This window comes from Podarcis vaucheri (genome assembly GCF_965113315.1).
Source record: "Podarcis vaucheri genome assembly, chromosome: 18".
NCBI classification, from domain to species: Eukaryota; Metazoa; Chordata; class Lepidosauria; order Squamata; family Lacertidae; genus Podarcis; species Podarcis vaucheri.
The window spans coordinates 8,639,746-8,661,632 of NC_138756.1; the positions used below are offsets into that span (position 1 = coordinate 8,639,746).

The 21,887-nt window shown below is 48.0% G+C and overlaps 1 protein-coding gene across 1 annotated transcript in view; it reads left to right on the forward strand.

Annotated features, from left to right (window-relative positions):
• Positions 1–5,937: 5,937 nt before the first annotated feature.
• The window catches only part of SSBP4 (single stranded DNA binding protein 4), a 44,267-nt gene continuing 28,317 nt past the window's right edge, over positions 5,938–21,887 (forward strand). The window contains exons 1-4 of the mRNA XM_082206525.1: positions 5,938–6,218; positions 10,959–11,031; positions 12,728–12,789; positions 20,134–20,218. Of these exons, the coding sequence (XP_082062651.1) occupies positions 6,163–6,218; positions 10,959–11,031; positions 12,728–12,789; positions 20,134–20,218 (276 nt within the window). The 5' untranslated portion in view covers positions 5,938–6,162. The remainder of the gene's footprint in view (positions 6,219–10,958; positions 11,032–12,727; positions 12,790–20,133; positions 20,219–21,887) is intronic.

The following is a 21,887-nucleotide window of genomic DNA, read 5'->3' on the forward strand; positions in this document are numbered from 1 at the left end:
GACCTACAGCAACAGTGTTTTGTGTTGTGTAGGCCTGCTAGCCTGCTCCCTAAAACATCACTGGTTTGCTCCTTTCTATATATAGGGTGCCTATATTCTGCATGGACCGGTTGCATGGAAACATGGGCAAATGGCTTGAGATACCTATGAGGTCCATAAATTAAAAGGTAAAGGTCCAGTCGTGACCGACGCTGGGGTTGCGGCACTCATCTCGCTTTATTGGCTAAGGGAGCCGGCATACAGCTTCCAGGTCATGTGTCCAGCAGGACTAAGCTGCTTCTGGCGAACCAGAGCAGCGCACAGAAACGCCATTTACCTTCCCGTCGAAGCGGTACCTATTTATCTACTTGCACTGGTGTACTTTCGAACCATACTCTAGGGGGGTCTTGGTAGACCACAAGCTCAACTGTGAGTCAACGGTGTGATGCAGCAGCAAAAAAGGCTAATGCTACTCTAGGCTGCGTCAACAGAAGTCTAGGGAAGTCATAGTCGTCTTCTGCAGCAGCTGTCTTCTGCTTTGGTCAGACCACAACCTGGAGTTCTGTGTCCAGTTCTGGGCCCCGCAATTTAAGAAGGATGTTGACAAGCGGGAGGATGCGTAGAGGAAGGCAACCAAAATGATCAAACCAAGCCTTATGAAGAGCGGTTGAAGGAGCTGGGTATGTCTAGCCTGGAAAAGCAGAGACTGAGAGGAGATATGAGAGCCATCTTCCAATACTCAAGGGCTGTCACACGGGCTTTTTTTCTCCTGCTCTGGAGGGTAGGACTCGAACCCGTGGCTTCCAAGTTACAAGAGTGACACCTGGCTTGAGAGCAGTACATGTGAAAAGGATCTAGGAGTCTTGGTTGACCACAAACTTGACATGAGCCAACAGTGTGACGCGGCAGCTAAAAAAGCCAATGCAATTCTGGGCTGCATCAATAGGAGTATAGCATCTAGATCAAGGGAAGTAATAGTGCCACTGTATTCTGCTCTGGTCAGACCTCACCTGGAGTTCTGTGTCCAGTTCTGGGCACCACAGTTCAAGAAGGACACTGACAAACTGGAATGTGTCCAGAGGAGGGCAACCAAAATGGTCAAAGGCCTGGAAACGATGCCTTATGAGGAAGGGCTAAGGGAGCTGGGCATGTTTAGCCTGGAGAAGAGGAGGTTAAGGGGTGATATGATAGCCATGTTCAAATATATAAAAGGATGTCACATAGAGGAGGGAGAAAGGTTGTTTTCTGCTGCTCCGGAGAAGCGGACACGGAGCAATGGATCCAAACTACAAGAAAGAAGATTCCACCTAAACATTAGGAAGAACTTCCTGACAGTAAGAGCTGTTTGACAGTGGAATTTGCTGCCAAGGAGTGTGGTGGAGTCTCCTGCTTTGGAGGTCTTTAAGCAGAGGCTTGACAACCATATGTCAGGAGTGCTCTGATGGTGTTTCCTGCTTGGCAGGGGGTTGGACTTGATGGCCCTTGTGGTCTCTTCCAACTCTATCATTCTGTGATTCTATGACTAAACATCAGCAATAACTTCTCTGATGTTAAGAGCTGTTCGGCAGTGGAACGGGCTCCCTTGGGAAGTGGTGGTCTCTCCTTCCTTGGAAGTTGTTAAGCAGAGGTTGGATAGCCATCTGCCATGGATGCTTTAAGCTGAGATTCCTGCGTGGCAGGGGGTTGGGCTAGATGACCGCTGGGGTCCCCTTGAACTCTGCAATTGTAGAGTTCTAGGATGAAAACCTTTCCCCATCCATCGCTAGCCCTGGGACGCCACCTGGTGGCCTTTGCCAAAAGTGAAAACATCAGCCGCAGTTGGGTTTGTCTCCATCCTTCCAGTGCTATGTGGCTTTTATTCGGAGGTCTATGAATATAGCATGCAGAATATTTGCATGCAGAAGGGTGAAATCCTTGTCATCTCCATGTAGTGCTGGGAAAGACTCTGCCTGAACTCCTCCACAGCTGCTGCTATTCAGTATAGCCACACCTGAGGTTAGGTGGACTAATAATAATAATAATAATAATAATAATAATAATAATAATTGTTGGCTTTTTGCAGTATGGTAGCGCTGCAGAGAGCTTGCTGGGGAGACCATGCATTAAAAAGGGACTCAAAAATAACTTAAAGAAGGTTTTAATAAGAAAAACAAAAACTCCATTTACACTAAATACATCAACAAACCAAACCAGACCCAACCACCAACCCAACCCCCAGGGTAATGGGAGAGCTAGGTGCTGCTCCTTATATACTCTACCCAATTGCTGACATAGTTTAATCAGTACAACTCAGCAGCACCTGCTATGTTTCACGGCTGTAAAACTAGGTCATGTTATTTGCTCTGGCCCTTAAAGACATACACATGGAGTGGAACAATGATGAACCTTTACATTTAAAGAAACCATTCAACAATAATAATAATGTTATTACTTATACCCCGCCCATCAAATAGAAGGGGAAGAAATGGAGGCAGTGAGAGATTTTACTTCTTGGGCTCCATGATCACTGCAGATGGTGACAGCAGTCACGAAATTAAAAGACGCCTGCTTCTTGGGAGAAAAGCAGTGACAAACCTGGACAGCATCTTAAAAAGCAGAGACATCACCTTGCCAACAAAGGTCCGTATAGTTAAAGCTATGGTTTTCCCAGTAGTGATGTATGGAAGTGAGAGCTGGACCATAAAGAAGGCTGATCGCCAAAGAATGGATGCTTTTGAATTCTGGTGCTGGAGGAGACTCTTGAGAGTCCCATGGACTGCAAGAAGATCAAACCTCTCCATTCTGAAGGAAATCAGCCCTGAGTGCTCACTGGAAGGACAGATCCTGAAGCTGAGGCTCCAAGACTTTGGCCACCTCATGAGAAGAGAAGACTCCCTGGAAAAGACCCTGATGTTGGGAAAGATGGAGGGCACAAGGAGAAGGGGACGACAGAGGACAAGATGGTGGGACAGTGTTTTTGAAGAGACCAGCATGAGTTTGACCAAACCGCGGGAGGCAGTGGAAGACAGGAGGGCCTGGCGTGCTCTGGTCCAGGGGTCACGAAGAGTCGGACACGACTAAACGACTCAACAACAACAACATACCCCGCCCATCTGACCGGGCCTCCCTAGTCACTCTGGGCGGCTTCCCACAGGATATTAAAAGCACAATAAAAGATCAAACTTAAACTTAAAAAGTCCTACCCTCCAGAGCAGGAGAAAACAAGATTGCTCCCTCTTCCCTGTGACAGCCCTTAAGATATTCAAAGATGGCTCTCATATCTCCTCTTTTCCAGGCTAAACATTCCCAACTCCTTCAACCGTTCCTCATCAAGCTTGATTTCCAGACCCTTCAAAGATGTCTTACTCTTTCTTTTCATTTCCCCTCTTCCTTACAGAGTTTTAGGTGGAAGTTAAGCGAAAGGAGACAAGGGACGCGGGTGGCACTGTGGGTTAAACCACTGAGCCTCTTGGGCTTGCTGAGCAGAAGGTCGGCGGTTCGAATCCCCGTGACGGAGTGAGCTCCCGTTGCTCGGTCCCTGCTCCTGCCCAACTAGCAGTTCGAAAACACACCAGTGCAAGTAGATAAATAGGTACCGCTCCGGCGGGAAGGTAAATGGCATTTCCGTGCGCTGCTCTGGTTTGCCAGAAGCGGCTTAGTCCTGCTGGCCACATGACCTTGAAGCTGTACGCCGGCTCCCTCGGCCAGTAAAGCGAGATGAGCGCTGCAACCCCAGAGTCGGTCACGACTGGACCTAATGGTCAGGGGCCCCTTTACCTTTTAAGCGAAAGGAGAGTTTTATGTTGGGTTAGCTTTGCTAACAACAACAACAATTATTATTATTATTATTTATTTGTACCCCGCCCATCTGGCTGAGTTTCCCCAGCCACTCTGGGCAGCTCCCAATCGAGTGTTAAAAACAATACAGCATTAAATATTAAAAGCTTCCCTAAACAGGGCTGCCTTCAGATGTCTTCTAAAAGTCTGGTAGTTGTTGTTCTCTTTGACATCTGATGGGAGGGCGTTCCACAGGGCGGGTGCCACTACCGAGAAGGCTCTCTGCCTGGTTCCCTGTAGCCTCACTTCTCGCAATGAGGGAACCACCAGAAGGCCTTCGACGCTGGACCTCAGTGTCCGGGCTGGACGATGGGGCTGGAGACGCTCCTTCAGGGATACTAGGCTGAGGCCGTTCAGTGCTTTCAAGGTCAGCACCTTTAAATTGTGCTCGGAAACATACTGGCCTTGATATAAAAATTAGAGACCCAAGGTGTCTATTTTTTGTTTTAATAACATTTCAGTTTCACTTATGATTGCATTTAACCTTTTAGATTGAATGCATGAAGGGAAGGGTTCAAATTTCTGGGCAAGTTTCCTGTGGGCCTGCATTTTGCAACCTTGTGCTCTTGGAAGAAACCCTGTATGGGCCTTGAAAGTGGCAGAGATTGGCCCTCCGGGATGTTATTTATGTAGGCTACTACAGCGGCATGGAACGCGAGTGGTGCTGTGGGTTAAACCACAGAGCCTAGGACTTGCCGATCAGAAGGTCGGCGGTTCGAACCCCCGCAATGATGCGGTGAGCTCCCGTTGCTCGGTCCCTGCTCCTGCCAACCTAGCAGTTCGAAAGCACGTCAAAGTGCAAGTAGATAAATAGGTACCGCTCCGGCGGGAAGGTAAACGGCGTTTCCGTGCGCTGCTCTGGTTCACCAGAAGTGGCTTGGTCATGCTGGCCACATGACCCGGAAGCTGTACGCCGGCTCCCTCGGCCAATAAAGTGAGATGAGCGCCGCAACCCCAGAGTCGGCCACGACTGGACCTAATGGTCAGGGGTCCCTTTACCTTTACTACAGCGGCAAGAATGTTACTTGCCCCAGAATGGAAAAAAGAAAAAGTCCCAGCAAACGAAAAAATGGATACAAAAACCTTATGGAATATGCAGAAATAGCGAAACATTTTATAAAAGAATGGAAACTGTTTACTGAATATTTACAGATAAACTGTAAACAGATCAGAACACTGGCAGGGCTATTGTAACAGCCTGCAGTTTCATAAGATCATATATTTAATATTGATGAATAAATGAGCAAATTAAGTGAATTTGGAATATGCAGAAGATATTAAAAATAAATTTAGGGAACTGCAGAAAGAGGGGGAAGTCAAGTTTTGATACGTTAAAATGATGGTAAATTTAATGAGCTGTATAAACCTGAAAAGCATATCTATTTATTTTTTAAAAGAAATTTGTGGGCGCCCTTCATAGGGAATTTTGCGGGTGCTTGGGCACCTAGGCCCCAGGGGAGTTGGCACCTACACATGTCAGGATAAGGGCCGGATTTTGTTTTGATGAGGCCCTAATTTACTGGAGGTAATGGGGCCCTATCTATGTCCAGCTGTCCTTTGTCAACAACAAATTGTTGCTATTTTTTGTGTTGAATATATGCTATATGGTAATTTATGGAACTAATAGGGATCTCAAGCCATTTGCCACTGTTGTACTTTTAATCTTTGTATGTAATGGGGTCCTTGCCAGATATTTTCATATAGCTTCCCTATTTATTTTCCCATACAATCAATAAATCCCAATGTTATTTGTGTATAGTTTTTTGAGGGGCGAGCTATAGCTTGTTTAGCTTACAGGTATATTTTCATATACCTTCACAATTTATTTCCCCATACAATCAATGAATCCCAATGTTCTTTGTGTATAAATTTTTTTAGGGGTGAGCTACAGCTTGTTTGGATTACAGGTAAACCCGGCGCCGCAGGTCAGGTTATCCAAGCATCCTTTTTTACCTGGCGATGGAAGGAACACGCGTCTCCAAAAACGCACGCGCGCGCGCCCCACTCCTTTCCGACGGCGCCGTTGCCCTTTTAAGAGCGCGCGCGTTGCAGTCGAAGAGGGAGGGCGCTTCTTCCTCGGAAGAGCCACTGAAAAAAAAAGAGGATTTTTTTTTTAAGGGGGGTGGGGGGGAGAGAGAAAAGCCAAAGCGAGGAGGGAGGGAGGGTCTCTTGCAGCGCGCCCGGAGGAGCCATCACCGCCGCGGCGTCGAGCCTGGCGCGCCCGCCGCTTCCTGGAGCCGAGGAGCATTTGAAGGCGCCATGCGGCGATGCTCCCTGGGGTGGCGGCCCCGATCCCGCCTCTAGATGCAGGTGCGGACCCCCCCTCCCTCCAGAGACGCCGGAGAGACCCCCACCCCGTAGCCAGCCATGTACGCCAAAGGGAAAGGCTCCGGCGTACCTTCCGACGGGCAGGCGCGAGAGAAGTGAGTTGGAAACCCCCTCCCTCCTTCCCTACCCCCCCGAAAGAAAAAACCACGACCACCCCGACAAGACCCCTTTCTTTGGAAATCTAGAGACGCCCCCCCCAAAAAAAATCAGCTTAGTGCCTCTCAGCCTAAACCCTCACCACGCACACAAAAAATGAAAGCCTAAAACTTCCAAGGTGGAGTTTCTCCTCCCCAAAATACCCCCCTTGGAAATTTGGGGGTCTTCCCCCCCCCCCATATCAGCTCCACTCGCCTCCCCCCATCAGAGAAAAACCGACTCCTGAAACTTCCTCGCTTTTCAGACGGTGGAACATCTTACCAAATACCAGTTTCCCAAATATCAATTTCCCTAAAATTTGGGCACCCCCGTCTCCCACCCCCCCAAAAAATCAGCCCGGTTTCACTCACCCCCCCTTCCCCACTCCAAATGCACTCCCGAAACTTCCCAAAGGGAGTTTTATCAGGCAGCGGGACCCCCTCCCCAAAAAAGACAGCCCCCCCAAACATCAATTTCCTTTGGAGATTTGGGGAGCCCGTTTCCCAAAATCAGCCCAACTCTTCTCTGCAAACTTCCAGTGTCGAGTTTCCCAGGCGGAGGACCCCCCCCCCCGCCTCCATGAATCAGAAGCAGGCCTGGGGGGTGTTTCAAAGCTGGGGGGGGGGTCCTGACCTGCCTCCCCACCCCTTTACTTCCCTAGCAATTCATGGGCTCTGTCAAAAGGAAAATTAGTTTTTGGGGGGTGCTATGGGTTTGTGTGTGGTTTCATGGATAGGGCCACAACAGAGAAGGGGACTTTGGAGTTGGGGGGGCAGAGAGAGTCTGAAAGTATTTCGTGGGGGGGACGTGAAAAGAGGGTGTGGGGGCAGAGTGTGTGTGTCCCCCCCCAAAAAAATATGGATGTGCACTGGACCTTAGAGGGTGTTGTCAAGTTGAGATGTCCTGCTCGTAACTTGCTTTCCCCCCAAATGTTTGGACAGACCTGGTGGACAGTTTTGGGGTGGGGGGGCACGCAGGAACATTTTTGGGGGGGCTGCATCCAGCCACATCCAGAAGCCATCCTGGGCAACTATTTATTTTTTGGGGAGAGGATGAGGCTCTGAACAAGGGCTAATGGCAAATTGATTAGAGCACAAGTCTTCATCACCAATTCCCTGCCCCCCCCCAAAAAAATTCAGCCCCAAAGGGGGAACTCTGAGCAATGGTGATGGCTAAGAATCGAGCCCCCAGCCACAGACGCAGTCTACCTGCGGCTTACCAGGCACTGAGCCGTGGACTGGCCATCCACACATACAGAGTTTAGGATCTGCGATTCGGATTAAAATGTCTGTGCGTTGCATATTTATATTGGGGTTTTTTTTGGGGGGGGGGTTATAGAATTGTAAAATTGTCGTGCTGGAAGGGACCGCGGAAGTCCTCTAGCCTACTTTTTGAGAAGACATCTAAAGGCAGCCCTGTTTAGGGAAGCTTTTAATGCTTGATGGACTATTGTATTTTAATATTTTGTTGGAAGCCGCCCAGAGTGGCTGGGGAAACCCAGCCAGATGGACAGGGTATAAATAAATTATTATTATTATTATTATTATTATTATTATTATTATTATTATTATTTATTATAACCCCTTCCAATGAAGCCACTCTCTAACCAGCCGAGTTACTATCCAGTTGTTGTTTATTTTGCTGTAACAATTTTTAGTTTCGTTTCACTCCAGAGTTTGCCAAAATGGTTATTTTATTTTATTTTCCGGGGGAAAGCGTATATTGTTTTTGCCCTTTATCCAAGATGCCTAGCTTTGCAGGGTTAGAAGTCCAGAAGTCATTTTGTCCAACCCAAAGCTGTCAACGTTTCCCTTTTTTAAAGGGAAATTCCCTTATTCCGAATAGGATTCCTCGCAAGAAAAGGGGAAAGTTGACCGCTATGGTCCAGCCCCCTGCAATGTGAGAATTACAACTCGTCCCGCGTTAAGTTTTTTCTCCCACAAAGCAGCCTATAAATTTATTAAATAGGCGCTGTGGGTTAAACCACAGAGCCTAGGACTTGCCGATCCGAAGGTCGGCGGTTCGAATCCCTGAGACGGGGTGAGCTCCCGTTGCTTGGTCCCTGCTCCTGCCAACCTAGCAGTTCGAAAGCAAGTAGATAAATAGGTACCACTCCGGCGGGAAGGTAAACGACGTTTCCGTGCGCTGCTCTGGTTCGCCAGAAGCGGCTTAGTCATGCTGGCCACATGACCCGGAAGCTGTACACCGGCTCCCTCGGCCAGTAAAGCGAGATGAGCGCCGCAACCCCAGAGTCGGTCACGACTGGACTTGATGGTCAGGGGTCCCTTTACCTTTACCTGTATTCATACAGGTACCTAATGAGAAGATTCATGAATGCACCAAAATGAATGACAGTGTTACCTTGGTTCTCAAATGCCTTGGTTCTGAAACGACTTGGAACCCAAACAGGGCAAACCTGGAAGTAAATGTTCCAGTTTGCGAACTTTTTTCGGCCGAAAGTGCTCTGTTTTGAGTGTCGCTCTTCCGATTTGAGTGTTACGCTGAGGTTACATATGCTTCAGGTTACAGACACTTCAGGTTACAGACTCTGCTAACCCAGAAATAGTACCTCGTGTTAAGAACTTTGCTTCAGGATGAGAACAGAAATCGTGCGGCAGCAGCAGGAGGCCCCATTAGCTAAAGGGTACTTCAGGTTAAGAACAGTTTCAGGTTAAGAACGAACCCCCGGAACGAATTAAGTACTTAAACCGAGGCACCACCATATTTATTTTTGCACCACCATATTTATTTTTGCGTTTTTGTCGTCGTGGCGCTTTTGTGACTGCGTGGAACCCAGTACAAGCTACTGATGGATGGATTGTGTGACTGCAGTACATTGTTTTATCAATTTCATGTTGTGGATCGACAGTCTCGTTCAATAGTGAAATTCACATGAAATAGCTGTTTGAGGGGCTGTTTTTAAAAGCCTGGAACGGATTAATCCGTTCTGCATTGCTTTCTGTGGGAAAGCAGCGCGCCTTGGTTTTGGAATGCTTTGGTTTTGGAACGGAATTTCCGAAATGGATTAAGTTAGAGAACCGAGGGACCACTGTATTGTGAAAATAGGAAATATATGCTTGTGCTGGTGCTGTTGTTGTTGTTCTTGTTGTTGTTATGCTAAAAGGTAAAGGTAAAGGGACCCCTGACCATTAGGTCCATTCGTGGCCGACTCTGGGGTTGCGGCGCTCATCTCGCTTTATTGGCCGAGGGAGCCGGCGTACAGCTTCTGGGTCATGTGGCCAGCAGGACTAAGCCGCTTCTGGCGAACCAGAGCAGCACACGGAAACGCCGTTTACCTTCCCGCCGGAGTGGTACCTATTTATCTACTTGCACTTTGACGCGCTTTCGAACTGCTAGGTGGGCAGGAGCAGGGACCGAGCAACGGGAGCTCACCCCGTCATTGCAGGGATTCGAACCGCCGACCTTCTGATCGGCAAGTTCTAGGCTCTGTGGTTTAACCCACAGCGCCACCTGTGTCCCTGTTGTTATGCTAGCATCCTGTATAGTAAAAGCTGTTCTGCAGTGGAACAGACTCCCTCTGGAGGTGGTCTCCTTCCTTGGAGGTTTTTAAGCAGAGGTTCGAAGCACATCTTGCCTTGCATTCTTCACCTGAAGTTCCTGCATTGCAAACTCCACGATTTTACGGTTATTCAGGTCCATGAGGACTAGGACCCTGGATCATAGCTGAGCAATGAAAGCACATTCTTATGTATTGTGTGTTTTGCTATCTTGCATTTTCCTGCTGCCAACCACCCTGGGTTCTGCGGTTGGAAGAGCGGCCGACAAATCTAATAAATAATAATTGTGATATTTTTGTGCCCCCGTCTGCTCGGTATAAGGTGGTGCTGTGGGTTAAACCCCAGAGCCTAGGGCTTGCCGATCAGAAGGTTGGCGTTTTGAATCCCCGCAATGACGGGGTGAGCTCCCGTTGCTCGGTCCCTGCTCCTGCCAACCTAGCAGTTTGAAAGCACAAAGTGCAAGTAGATCAATAGGTACCACTCCGGCAGGAAGGTAAACGGCATTTCCGTGCGCTGCTCTGGTTCGCCAGAAGCGGCTTAGTCCTGCTGGCCACATGACCCGGAAGCTGTACGCCGGCTCCCTTGGCCAATAAAGCGAGATGAGCGCCGCAATCCCAAAGTCGGCCACGACTGGACCTAATGGTCAGGGGTCCCTTTACCTTTACTGCTCGGCACCTGGTTCAGGGAAATCGCCAAAATCTGGCGCTGCTTCCAACTTGTGGTTCCCGGCGATTGATATTATCCAGAGGAGTTTACTGCCTCCGACAGGGGAGCGTAGAACATCGCCGTCGCAGGTTATAGCTGTTGCCCCTGTTCTTAAGACACCTTTTCCCCTCTCAGGAGAGAATGCCTCTTTTCGAAATAGCATCTCTTTGCACCAACGCTAGCCATTGGTCCTGCTGGTTAGCTGGGAGCCCAGCAGTATTTGAAAGGGGCCGGATACGGTCCTCATCCCCACGCAAAGGATTTGCTGGGAATAGGTAGAAAGGGGGCTTTGGGGAGGGGGAAGCATAATAGAATCAGAAACCATAGACTTGGAGGGTTCCCTGGCGGTCATCTAGACCAACCCCCTGAAATGACCGGAAATCGAACCCGCAACCTTGGTATTTTCGGCACCCTGATCTCACCAACTGAGCTATCCAGGCCCGGCAGGCTCTTGACTGACGCTTCTTACCCCTCCAGGTTGGCGTTGTACGTTTATGAATACCTTCTACACATCGGGGCGCAGAAATCAGCACAGACCTTCCTCTCAGAGGTGAGGAGATGGGGGTCTGGAAGATGGGATGGGGGCAGAGCCATAACCTGCAAAAAAAGAAGTATCTGTTTATTTTATTTTGGGGAGACGGGGGAAGCAAATACCGTATTTTTCGCTCTATAGGATGCACTTTTCCCCCTCCATTTTTTTTTTATTTATTCAAAATTATAATAAGACATATTATCCAAAAACATATCATCCTTGTCTCCCCCCCCCCATTTTTCCTCCCTCCCCCCGACTTCCCTCAGTTCCAGTCTTTGGTTTCTCAAAGAATGCTGTTTTCTGCATGTTACACAGTTGTATAGATCCTCAAACTATTTAGCTGATTATTATCAATAAAAAGTTTGTGAATGTTTATTCAAAACCTGCCAAGCAGTTCGCTTTGTTGCGTCTTCAGATACGTTGTAAAGGGTTCCCATTCATCACAGTTATCCTTGTCCCGTAGCTTGTATGTCAGTTTTGCCAGTTCTGCATAGTCCATCAATTTTTCTTGCCATGATTCTGTAGTTGGGGTTTCTTCGGTCTTCCAACCTTGTGCTACCAAAACTCTCGCGGCCGATGTCGCATACATGAAGATGTTTTTCAACTTTTTGGGCAGGTCTTTCCCTACAATCCCCAACAAAAATGCCTCAGGTTTTTAAACAAATGTTAAATGAAACACTTTCTTCAATTCGTTGTATATCATTTCCCAATTTTTTTTAAATTACCTTACAATCCCACCACATATGATAAAATGTCCCCACCCCTCAAAAATTAAGGGGAAATGTGTGTGCGTCTTATGGAGCGAATGCAGGCTCCTTGGCTTCAGCGATAGCAACGCGAAGCCTCCGAAGCGCAGAGGGAGCACTCCCTTCACGCTCCGGAGTCTTCGCATTGCTTTCGCTGAAGCCTGGAGATCGAGAGGCGTCAGCGTGCACCAACCCTCTCTCTCTCCAGGCTTCAGGGATAGCCGCCTGAAGCCTTTGGAGCGCAGCGGGAGAGCAAGACTCTCCTGGCTTCAGCGAAAGGAACCCGAAGCCTCCGGAGCACAGCGGGAACTTGCGCTGCGCTGCGAAGGCTTCAGGGATAGCCACTGTGCTCCGGAGGCTTCGGGTTCCTTTTGCTGAAGCTGGGAGAGCAAGACTCTCCTGGCTTCAGCAGAGAGGGAGAGCTGCGCAGCGCCCCTTCAGCCAAGCGGGAGGAGAAATGGAAGGGGCTCCGTTTTTCCTGCCGCTTCGCTGAAGGGGCGCTGAGCAGAGAGGGGGAGAGTTATTCTTGTTCTCCCCCTCTAAAACAAGGTGCGTCCTATAGAGCGAAAAATATGGTAATTCGCTGAACGCAACACGGACTGAACGCCAACACGGACTGGCAGCAGTGGGGGGCAGGTGTCCTTCCCAGCCCATGCCTGGAGACGTTCTGCAAGCCCAGCAGCTGCTGTTACCTGTGAAGCAACGGCACACACCCTCTAAAAATAAATTTCTAAGTCTCCTGCTCCGAGGAAAGAGCTGGTTTTTTTAATAGCGGGCGCCAAGGAGTGACATTCTGCAGGTCAAGCAGGCGTTCTGCCCCCGACGCACATCTGCGTCGTCGTCGCCCCAACCTCCGGGGCATCCTTCCCTTTGCATTCTCCCCTAGAAGTTTCCCCCACTTGGGGTACCAAACCACTTTCCCTCCAGCCTGTCTTAACTGAGTTGTGGGGTGTGTTTTTTTGGGCCAGATCCGGTGGGAAAAAAACATCACGCTCGGGGAACCGCCCGGATTTCTGCACGCCTGGTGGTGGTAAGTACGTTTTACGTCCTTTTCAAAAGGGTGGGGTGTGGGAGGGGGCCTGGAGCTGTCCAGGGAGGGGTGGGTGGGTGGGTGCGCGCACGTGTGTGACCACTCTAAGGTAGACTGTCTCTGTCCATGGAGGCTCCATTTAGGAATCGACAACATCTTAAACAGCAGAGACATCACCTTGCCAACAAAGGTCCGTATAGTTCAAGCTATGGTTTCCCCAGCAGTGATGTATGGAAGTGAGAGCTGGACCATAAAGAAGGCCGATCGCTGAAGAATGGATGCTTTTGAATTCTGGTGCTGGAGGAGACTCTTGAGAGTCCCATGGACTGCAAGAAGATCAAACCTCTCCATTCGGAAGGAAATCAGCCCTGAGTGCTCACTGGAAGGACAGATCCTGAAGCTGAGGCTCCAAGACTTTGGCCACCTCATGAGAAGAGAAGACTCCCTGGAAAAGACCCTGATGTTGGGAAAGATGGAGGGCGCAAGGAGAAGGGGACGATGGAGGACGAGATGGTGGGACAGTGTTCTCGAAGCTGCCAGCATGAGTTTGACCAAACTGCGGGAGGCAGAGGAAGACAGGAGGGCCTGGCGTGCTCTGGTCCAGGGGGTCACAAAGAGGCGGACACGGCTAAACGACTAAACAACAACATTGTTGTTGCCAGTGGCTGGGTCAGGCCAAATTCAGTGGCCAACCATATTCCCTCCCCAGCAGGACCCTCTCCATTTTGTACTCCGAGGCATCGCTGCCCCCAATAGCAGAGGCAGAATGTCAGCTAGAAACCCCCATCACGACTTTGCCCAATCCCAGAACCCTAGATTTGTAGAGTTGGAAGGGCACAATAGACTACATATTGGTTGACAGCGAATTATTAGCAAAACTGAGTTGGAAGGGATCCCAAGGGTCATCCAGTCCAACCCCCACCGCCATAACGCAGGAATCTTTGGCCCAAGGTCAGACTCGAACCCGCAACCCAGAGATTTCATGTTAAAGCTGTCGGTGGCCATCGCTGCCTCTGTTCCACAGCTGAACTCGAACTCCTTCCTTTTGCCTGTTCTGACTCCCACTAGGTTCTCATGTTAGGGGGAGAAGGACATTTCTTCCCCCAACCTTCTCAAAACTGGGCATAGATGTATAGGCCTCGGTCATGTCAACCATGCCCCCCCCCCAAATGCCCTCCCTCGAAACCTTATTTTAGGCTGACTCCCAAAATCTCATGAAATAGCATGCAAGCTTTGCAGTAACGCAGAACTCTTCATCAGACTAGAGGTTTGAAAACCCGACGTTGGTATGAGTTTGGGATTCCCGCCATATAAAACACTTCCTAGGTCCACGATGACTTGTGACAAAAAAATGATTAGGCAGAAACGCTCGATCGTGGTACATCCAGGGTCAGGAAGCCAGGCTCCCCATGCTGTGAAGACCTCTGATTTCAAAGAAAAAAAGAGCAAGCCTGTTTAAGTTTCTAGTCCACAGCGTGGTCTCTTGGAACAATTTTGTTGTTGTTGTTGAGTCGTTTAGTCGTGTCCGCCTCTTGGTGACCCCCTGGACCAGAGCACGCCAGGCACTCCTGTCTTCCACTGCCTCCTGCAGTTTGGTCAAACTCATGCTGGTAGCTTCAAGAACACTGTTCCACCATCTCATCCTCCGTCGTCCCCTTCTCCTTCTGCCCTCCATCTTTCCCAACATCAGGGTCTTTTCCAGGGAGTCTTCTCTTCTCATGAGGTGGCCAAAGTATTGGAGCTCCAGCTTCAGGATCTGTCCTTCCAGAGAGCACTCAGGGCTGATTTCCTTCAGAATGGAGAGGTTTGATCTTCTTGCAGTCCATGGGACTCTCAAGAGTCTCCTCCAGCACCAGAATTCAAAAGCATCCATTCTTCGGCCATCAGCCTTCTTTATGGTCCAGCTCTCACTTCCATACATCACTGCTGGGGAAACCAGAGCTTTAACTAGACGGACCTTTGTTGGCAAGGTGATGTCTCTGCTTTTTAAGATGCTGTCTAGGTTTGTCATCGCTTTTCTCCCAAGAAGCAGGCGTCTTTTAATTTCGTGGCTGCTGTCACCATCTGCAGTGATCATGGAGCCCAAGAAAATAAAATCTCTCACTGCCTCCATTTCTTCCCCTTCTATTTGCCAGGAGGTGATGGGACCAGTGGCAATGATCTTCGTTTTTTTGATGTTGAGCTTCAGACCATATTTTGCGCTCTCCTCTTTTCACCCTCATTAAAAGGTTCTTTAATTCCTCCTCACTTTCCGCCATCAAGGTTGTGTCATCTGCATATCTGAGGTTGTTGATATTTCTTCCGGCAATCTTAATTCCAGCTAGGGATTCATCCAGACTAGCCTTTCGCATGATGAATTCTAATAAAAGATGGCTAATCAGTTTCAATAATATTTATTTCTTGGATTACGTTTGCTGTCCACCTACAGGGTCCTCTACCCATTCCCCATGTTATCTTAACGACAACCTTGCGAGATAGGTTGGGCTGAGAGTGAGTCGCTGGGTGCCCCAGCGTCACCTAACGGGAGCTTCATGGTCCATTGCGGCGGGATTTGAACCCTGAACCCTCCCAGATCCTGGCCCGACACTCTGACCACTCCACCAACGCCAACCTGGAAATAATTAACTTGATGGCGCTGCTATACTAAATTTTGCACTGCCCGTCGAGGCGACGCCTGTATCAGGGGGATTGAGCTAGATGTCCGCTGGGGGACCCATCTCTCTCTGCAATTATGTGATTCTATTTATTTTTTTTAAAGATATTTATTGAGAAAAAAATTTGAATATAAGAAAAAATAAAAAATAAACATACAAAATAATAAGCAGTTAAAAACACACATTAATTTTCAATAACATAACTTCCATACCCTTATTTCCTCCGACCTCCTCATACTTCCCTTCTTTGTATTCCATTTCAGTTTGTTAGTTCAGCAAATCCTTACCATTAAACCTTTACCCATTTATAATCCTTTTTTCATATCTCCTGAAGCATTACAGCTGGAAACCACTTAGTTTCTATCCAACATCTTTCTAACATTCATTAATTTTATAATATTTCTTTAAGTAGTCTTTAAATTTCTTCCAGTCTTCTTCCACCGACTCTTCTCCCTGGTCTCGGATTCTGCCAGTCATCTCAGCCAATTCCATGAAGTCAATCACCTTCATCTGCCATGCAATTATGTGATTCTAGGCAGTTGTGAGGTTCCCGGTGACCTGCAGATTTAAAAATAAATAATAATAATAATAATAAATTTTATTTATACCCCGCCCTCCACAGCCAAGACCGGGCTCCGGGCGGCTAACACCAGGTATCAAAACAATTGATTAAAATACAACTTAAAAACGAGATTAAAACACAACATTAAAGTACAGCCTCAATTCAGGGGGCAGAAATTTTTAAAAGAGCTTGGCGTTGGAAAGTATATTAAATCGGAACCCAGAAATTTGGGGTCCCCTCCAAACTTGTGTCAAAGGTTTTGTACCGGGAGGGGGGGGCTTGTTTTGTATAGCCCCCCCATACAACCTGTGTGATCGGGGTTTGCCGTTAACACCCGAAAACCCAAGGTAAAAAACGAGTTCAAAACTTTGGCACAAGTTTTTTTTTGCAGGGGGGGTGGAGATCCCAGATTTTTTGGGGGTGTGTGTTCCTATTTAATAAAGCCAAGTATAGTTCCTCCCCCCCCCTTTCCCTTCGGCTTCTGGCTTCTGGCAGAACTGGAACGCATTCAAAACCTCCTCTCTCTCCCTCCGCTTCCTCGTTCTCCCCCCCCAAAAAAAAAAAAACCCCGGAAATATCCCCTCCCTGCACTCTATACAGCCTGGCTCCCTTGTTTCTCCACACATGGATATAATTTGGAACGGAGGAAAAAAACTGCCTCATTTTTCGGTGGGGGGGGGCGCGCAGAGGAGAGTTGAGGGGCTGAGACCTCAACTGATAAATGCGTTCCCTTTTTGTCTCCCCCCAAATTTCTCCTTCAAACGGCGCCACAATTTTTTTTTTTCGTGGGGAAGGGGAGATGAATGGGGTTTGCTCGGAATAGCATGCATCTTATTTTTTTTTGGTGTGTGGAATCCTTCCTGGCAGCCCCCCAACGCTCCAGTCAAGGGTCAAATATTTCCTTGCTTTCTCATTCTCTCCTGTGTCTCTGCCACCCCCCTCCCAATTCTTTTTATTCTCTTGGTTTCTTTTTATCAGTGGCTACTCGCCACAATAGGACGCGGGTGGCGCTGTGGGTAAAACCTCAGCGCCTAGGACTTGCCGATCGCATGGCCGGCGGTTCGAATCCCCGCGGCGGGGTGCGCTCCCGTTGCTCGGTCCCTGCTCCTGCCAACCTAGCAGTTCGAAAGCACCCCCGGGTGCAAGTAGATAAATAGGTACCGCTTACCAGCGGGAAGGTAAACGGCGTTCCGTGTGCTGCGCTGGCTCGCCAGATGCAGCTTTGTCACGCTGGCCATGTGACCCAGAAGTGTCTGCGGACAGCGCTGGCTCCCGGCCTATAGAGTGAGATGAGCGCACAACCCTAGAGTCTGGCAAGACTGGGGCAGCATGGGTTCTTCAATGAATGCCAACGCCGAGCTGGGAGAGCCGTTTACGCTGCGTGACGACAGCCTTACGTTTCTATTTCTATAGCAAGATGCATATAGCACATTTTATATATATACAGTATATATATTTTATATACTGTTTATATATATATACAGTATATATATTTATATATATATACAGTGGTACCTCGGGTTAAGTACTTAATTCGTTCCGGAGGTCCGTACTTAACCTGAAACTGTACCTAACCTGAAGCCCCACTTTAGCTAATGGGGCCTCCTGCTACCGCTGTGCCGCCAGAGCACGATTTCTGTTCTTATCCTGAAGCAAAGTTCTTAACCTGAAGCACTATTTCTGGCTTAGTGGAGTGTGTAACCTGAAGCGTATGTAACCTGAAGCGTATGTAACCCGAGGTACCACTGTATACATACAGTGTACACACACACACACACACAGTAGTACCTCAGGTTACATATGCTTCAGGTTACATACGCTTCAGGTTACACACTCTGCTAACCCAGAAATAGTGCTTCAGGTTAAGAACTTTGCTCCAGGACGAGAACAGACATCGTGCTCCCGCAGCACGGCAGCAGCAGGAGGCCCCATTAGCTAAAGTGGTGCTTCAGGTTAAGAACAGTCTCAGGTTGAGAACGGACCTCCAGAACGAATTAAGTACTTAACCCGAGGTACCACTGTGTGTGTGTGTGTGTATATATATATATATACACACACACACACAGTGTAGACAGTCGGGTTCGCAACCCGCAGTGTTTGCAACCTGCAGCGCTGCGCGTGCGCGCACACAGGTCATGATTCGGAGCTTCTGCGCATGCGCATATTCTATGAACGCCAACGCCGAGCGGGGAGAGCCGTTTGAGCTGCCGTATGGCAGCGTGACGACAGCCTTATGTTTCTATTTCTATAGCAAGATACGCACACATACACATATATACACACACACACACAAGACACGTGGGTTCGTAACCCACAGATTGTGCACGCGCGGGTCGTGATTCAGAGCTTCTGCGCATGCGCAAAGTGCGATTTAGCGCTTCTGCGCAAGCACCGAAACCTGCAGCCAATTGGAAGCCCCGTTAGAACGTTCGGCTTCCAGAAATAGTTCGCAAACCGGAACAGTCACTTCCGGGTTGGCGGCGTTCGGGAGCCAAAACGTTCGGGAACTAAGCTGTTCGAAAACCAAGGTACGGCTGTAAACAGCTAACTAACACATCACTCCAAAATAAATTATTTAATTTGGTTTGTGTCTCTCCCCCCCCCTCCCCGGATGACCCACAAACAAGCCGGTCCCTTTTCCATTTGTAGAATCATCGAGTCCCATCTCCCAGTTCCCCAAATAGTCTTGCTCCCAGTGGATTACCCCCTATACACGTCCAGAGTCCATTTCAGGGGCCTAATCTGGCCTGCCAGTCGATTTAATCCGGTCCCTGTGGCAGTATATGTCCTGGGGTAAAATCCTAAAAAAACCTCAACAACAACTTTGGGGTAAAATAGTGAAAAAAGCTCAAAAACTTTAATCCTAAAGAAAGCTCAGCAGCTGTGGTCGGCGCTCACTTCATCAAATTTGGCCCTCTTTGAAAAAGGTTTGCCATATACGCTGTGTATTTGCAGATACAGATAAGATCACACTAAATCAATTGTTTCCCCCCAGGAAAAAAAAAATTCATTATCCCAGAAAGTTTGGTGGACATTGGGAAAGGGTGGGATTTCCTGCGCCCCATGGGCTCAGCCCTAGTTGGCCCTCAGGGTCCCTTCCAATTCTATGGGTCGCTGAAACCGCCTGCAGGAGCGTCGTTCGGTGTTCCCCGAGTTAGCGAAGCCCATTCGACCTCGTCCGGCGGAACTCTCTGCCACTAGAGTTGCAGCAGGGGGGCTTCCTGTTTTAACTTCCCGGTGACGCCATCCGAAAACTTGTCTATTCTGGCGGGTCTGCGCGGGCAATTAAGACAATGTCGTCATTAAGATTAAGGTTAATTAAGATTAATTAATTAATTAAGATTGACGTCTGGGGTTTTTTTTTTTTAAAAAAAGGAAACCTTATAAGAAGTTTTTCTTTTAAACAGGGTGGATTTAAATCACTAGTCAGTGATATTTGATTTAAATCATATATATTTTTGCAGAAAGACTCATTCTTGCTGGTATAATCTTAATATTTACAACCAGAGGGAGGTTTCATTTTTGGAATAATAAATTTTCAGAGTAGTTCTGACAGTTATATAAAAAATGACTGATTTGGTTATACTATTAAGAATACATAGACAGATAATCATGAAATTACCGTGAGTTTTAATAAGTGAACTGTTTACATTTGGGCAACTTTTCTGCTGTACTTCATTGGTAGGAGAAAAATAATAACAATTTAAACAATTTATTTTGCTAAAGCAGCAACATAATAGCATATGTATCCATGCTAAAACTCAGTCAAAGGTGGTTTTTTTTTAAAAAAAAAGTTGAACCACATCAGTTAATAGAGTTTTAGCACACACGAAAAACTTAAAACAAATCCTTCTTTCCTAATGTAACTTAAATAGAAAATCTTTAGAAAGATGTTTCCTCCAAAAGGATTTTATTTTAAAAATCCAATTTAAATCAAAATAATCAATTTATTTTTTTATAAAATCATCAGTTTTTATGCACCCTGCTTTTAAAGGTATTTTGTGTTGGAACGTATATAAAGCAGTTATAGCAACCACTTCGGCCCTTCGCTGGATGGGCAAATTAGTCATGATCTGGTCTAGGACAGAGCTACGTATTTTAATTCTGCCCCCCCCCGTCACTCCACAGTGTCTTCTGGGACCTGTACTGCGCTGCACCTGACCGGAGGGAGACGTGCGAGCACTCGAGCGAAGCCAAGACCTTCCACGATTACGTGAGTATGCACGTTTGCCGTCTCAAAGGCGTGGCATGCGAGGAAGGCGCGAGGAGGAGGGACGAGGAAAGGAGAAGAAAAAAGCAAGGCCAGGGACCGATTTTTCTTGCTATAACGTTCAGCAGGGAGCAGTTTTTGGGAGGTGTGTGTTTAACCCCCAATAATAATAAACTATTTTGTCAATTGAGAACCTCCCAGATGTATTTGGCTACAACTCCTCGTCTGGCGCTCCCTAAAACATCTCCTGGTCGCCAAGTTTGCAAATACTCCACAGCTATAGAGACCTAGCAGACATTTTTCTGTTTTTACATTCCAAGCGTCTCCTATATTGCCAAGGCCTGTGCAGGCAATTAAGAAGAGACCCTTCCACAACCGTTAATTAGCATTCCTTTTTAATTTTCTCACGGTTTTATTTTATTTATGTATTTATTTTATTTATGTAGTTGTTGTTGTTGTTGTTGTTGTTGTATTTCGCTGCTGTAAACCCCCAAAAATATAAAATCGGATGATTATAAAACCACAGGGTGGGGTGTGTGTAGGGGATTTGAAAGACTGTTTTAAAATCGGGGGAGGAAATGTGTCCGCCTCGAAAACTAACAACGAGGAAAGGCACATTGACAGGGAAAATTAAAATTGCCTGTAATTGGGGGTGTGGGGTGTGGAGCGAAGGATAGGTAGAAAAGAATTCAGCGTTCTTTGGTCGACTCTCTCTGTTTTCCGAGAACGAGCTCTGTGCGGCTGCTTCTGTAGGTGGCTGGCATCTCTACACCTCTCGCTGAGCATCCTTCCCTGCCGGTTTCCATGGAAACCGCATCCTCTCTGGACCACCTTTCCTCCAGCACACGCACAAACCTACAGCCCCCAGGCTCTGCCTGCCTCCCCCCTTCTCTCTCTCTCTCTTTGCTGGGGGGCCAGCGAGACTTAAGATGTTGGGTAGAATCGTAGCCTCAGAAGGGACACCTGGCGGTCATGTAGTCCAACCCGCGACAACGCAAGAAGATGCAGCTGATGGATCCAGCTACTGGGCCAGCCAGACGCCCGTGGGAAACCAGGGAGTAGGATCTGAGTGCGAGCGCAACTCTCCGTTCCTGGAGAATCCCGGCAACTGGGATTCAGAAGCGCCGCTTCCTCCAGTTCTAGAATAGGGGGCATAGCCATTCTGGCTACTTACCCATCAATAGCCCTCTCCCCCTTCCTTGAATCTGTACAGTCCTCGTTTGAAGGCATCCAAATTCATGGCCATCGCTGCCTCAAGTGGCATGGAGTTCCATAGCTTAACTCTGTGACGCCTAAAAAAGTCTGGCTGCTCAGGGCATGCGGAGCATTGGATTCATAATAATAATAATAATAATAATTTATTATTTGTACCCTGCCCATCTGGCGGGGCTTCCCCGGCCATTCTGGGCTGCTGCCAACAAAGATTAAAAATACATTAAAATGTCACACATTAAAAACTTCCCTAAACAGGGCTGCCTTCAGAGGTCTTCTAAACGTCAAGTAGTTGTTTATCTCTTTGACATCTGATGGGAGGGCGTTCCACAGGGAGGGTGCCACCACCGAGAAGGCCCTCTGCCTGGTTCCCTGTAGCTTTGCTTCTCGCAATGAGGGAACCGCCAGAAGGCCCTCGGAGCTGGACCTCAGCGTCCGGGCAGAATGATGGGGGTGGAGA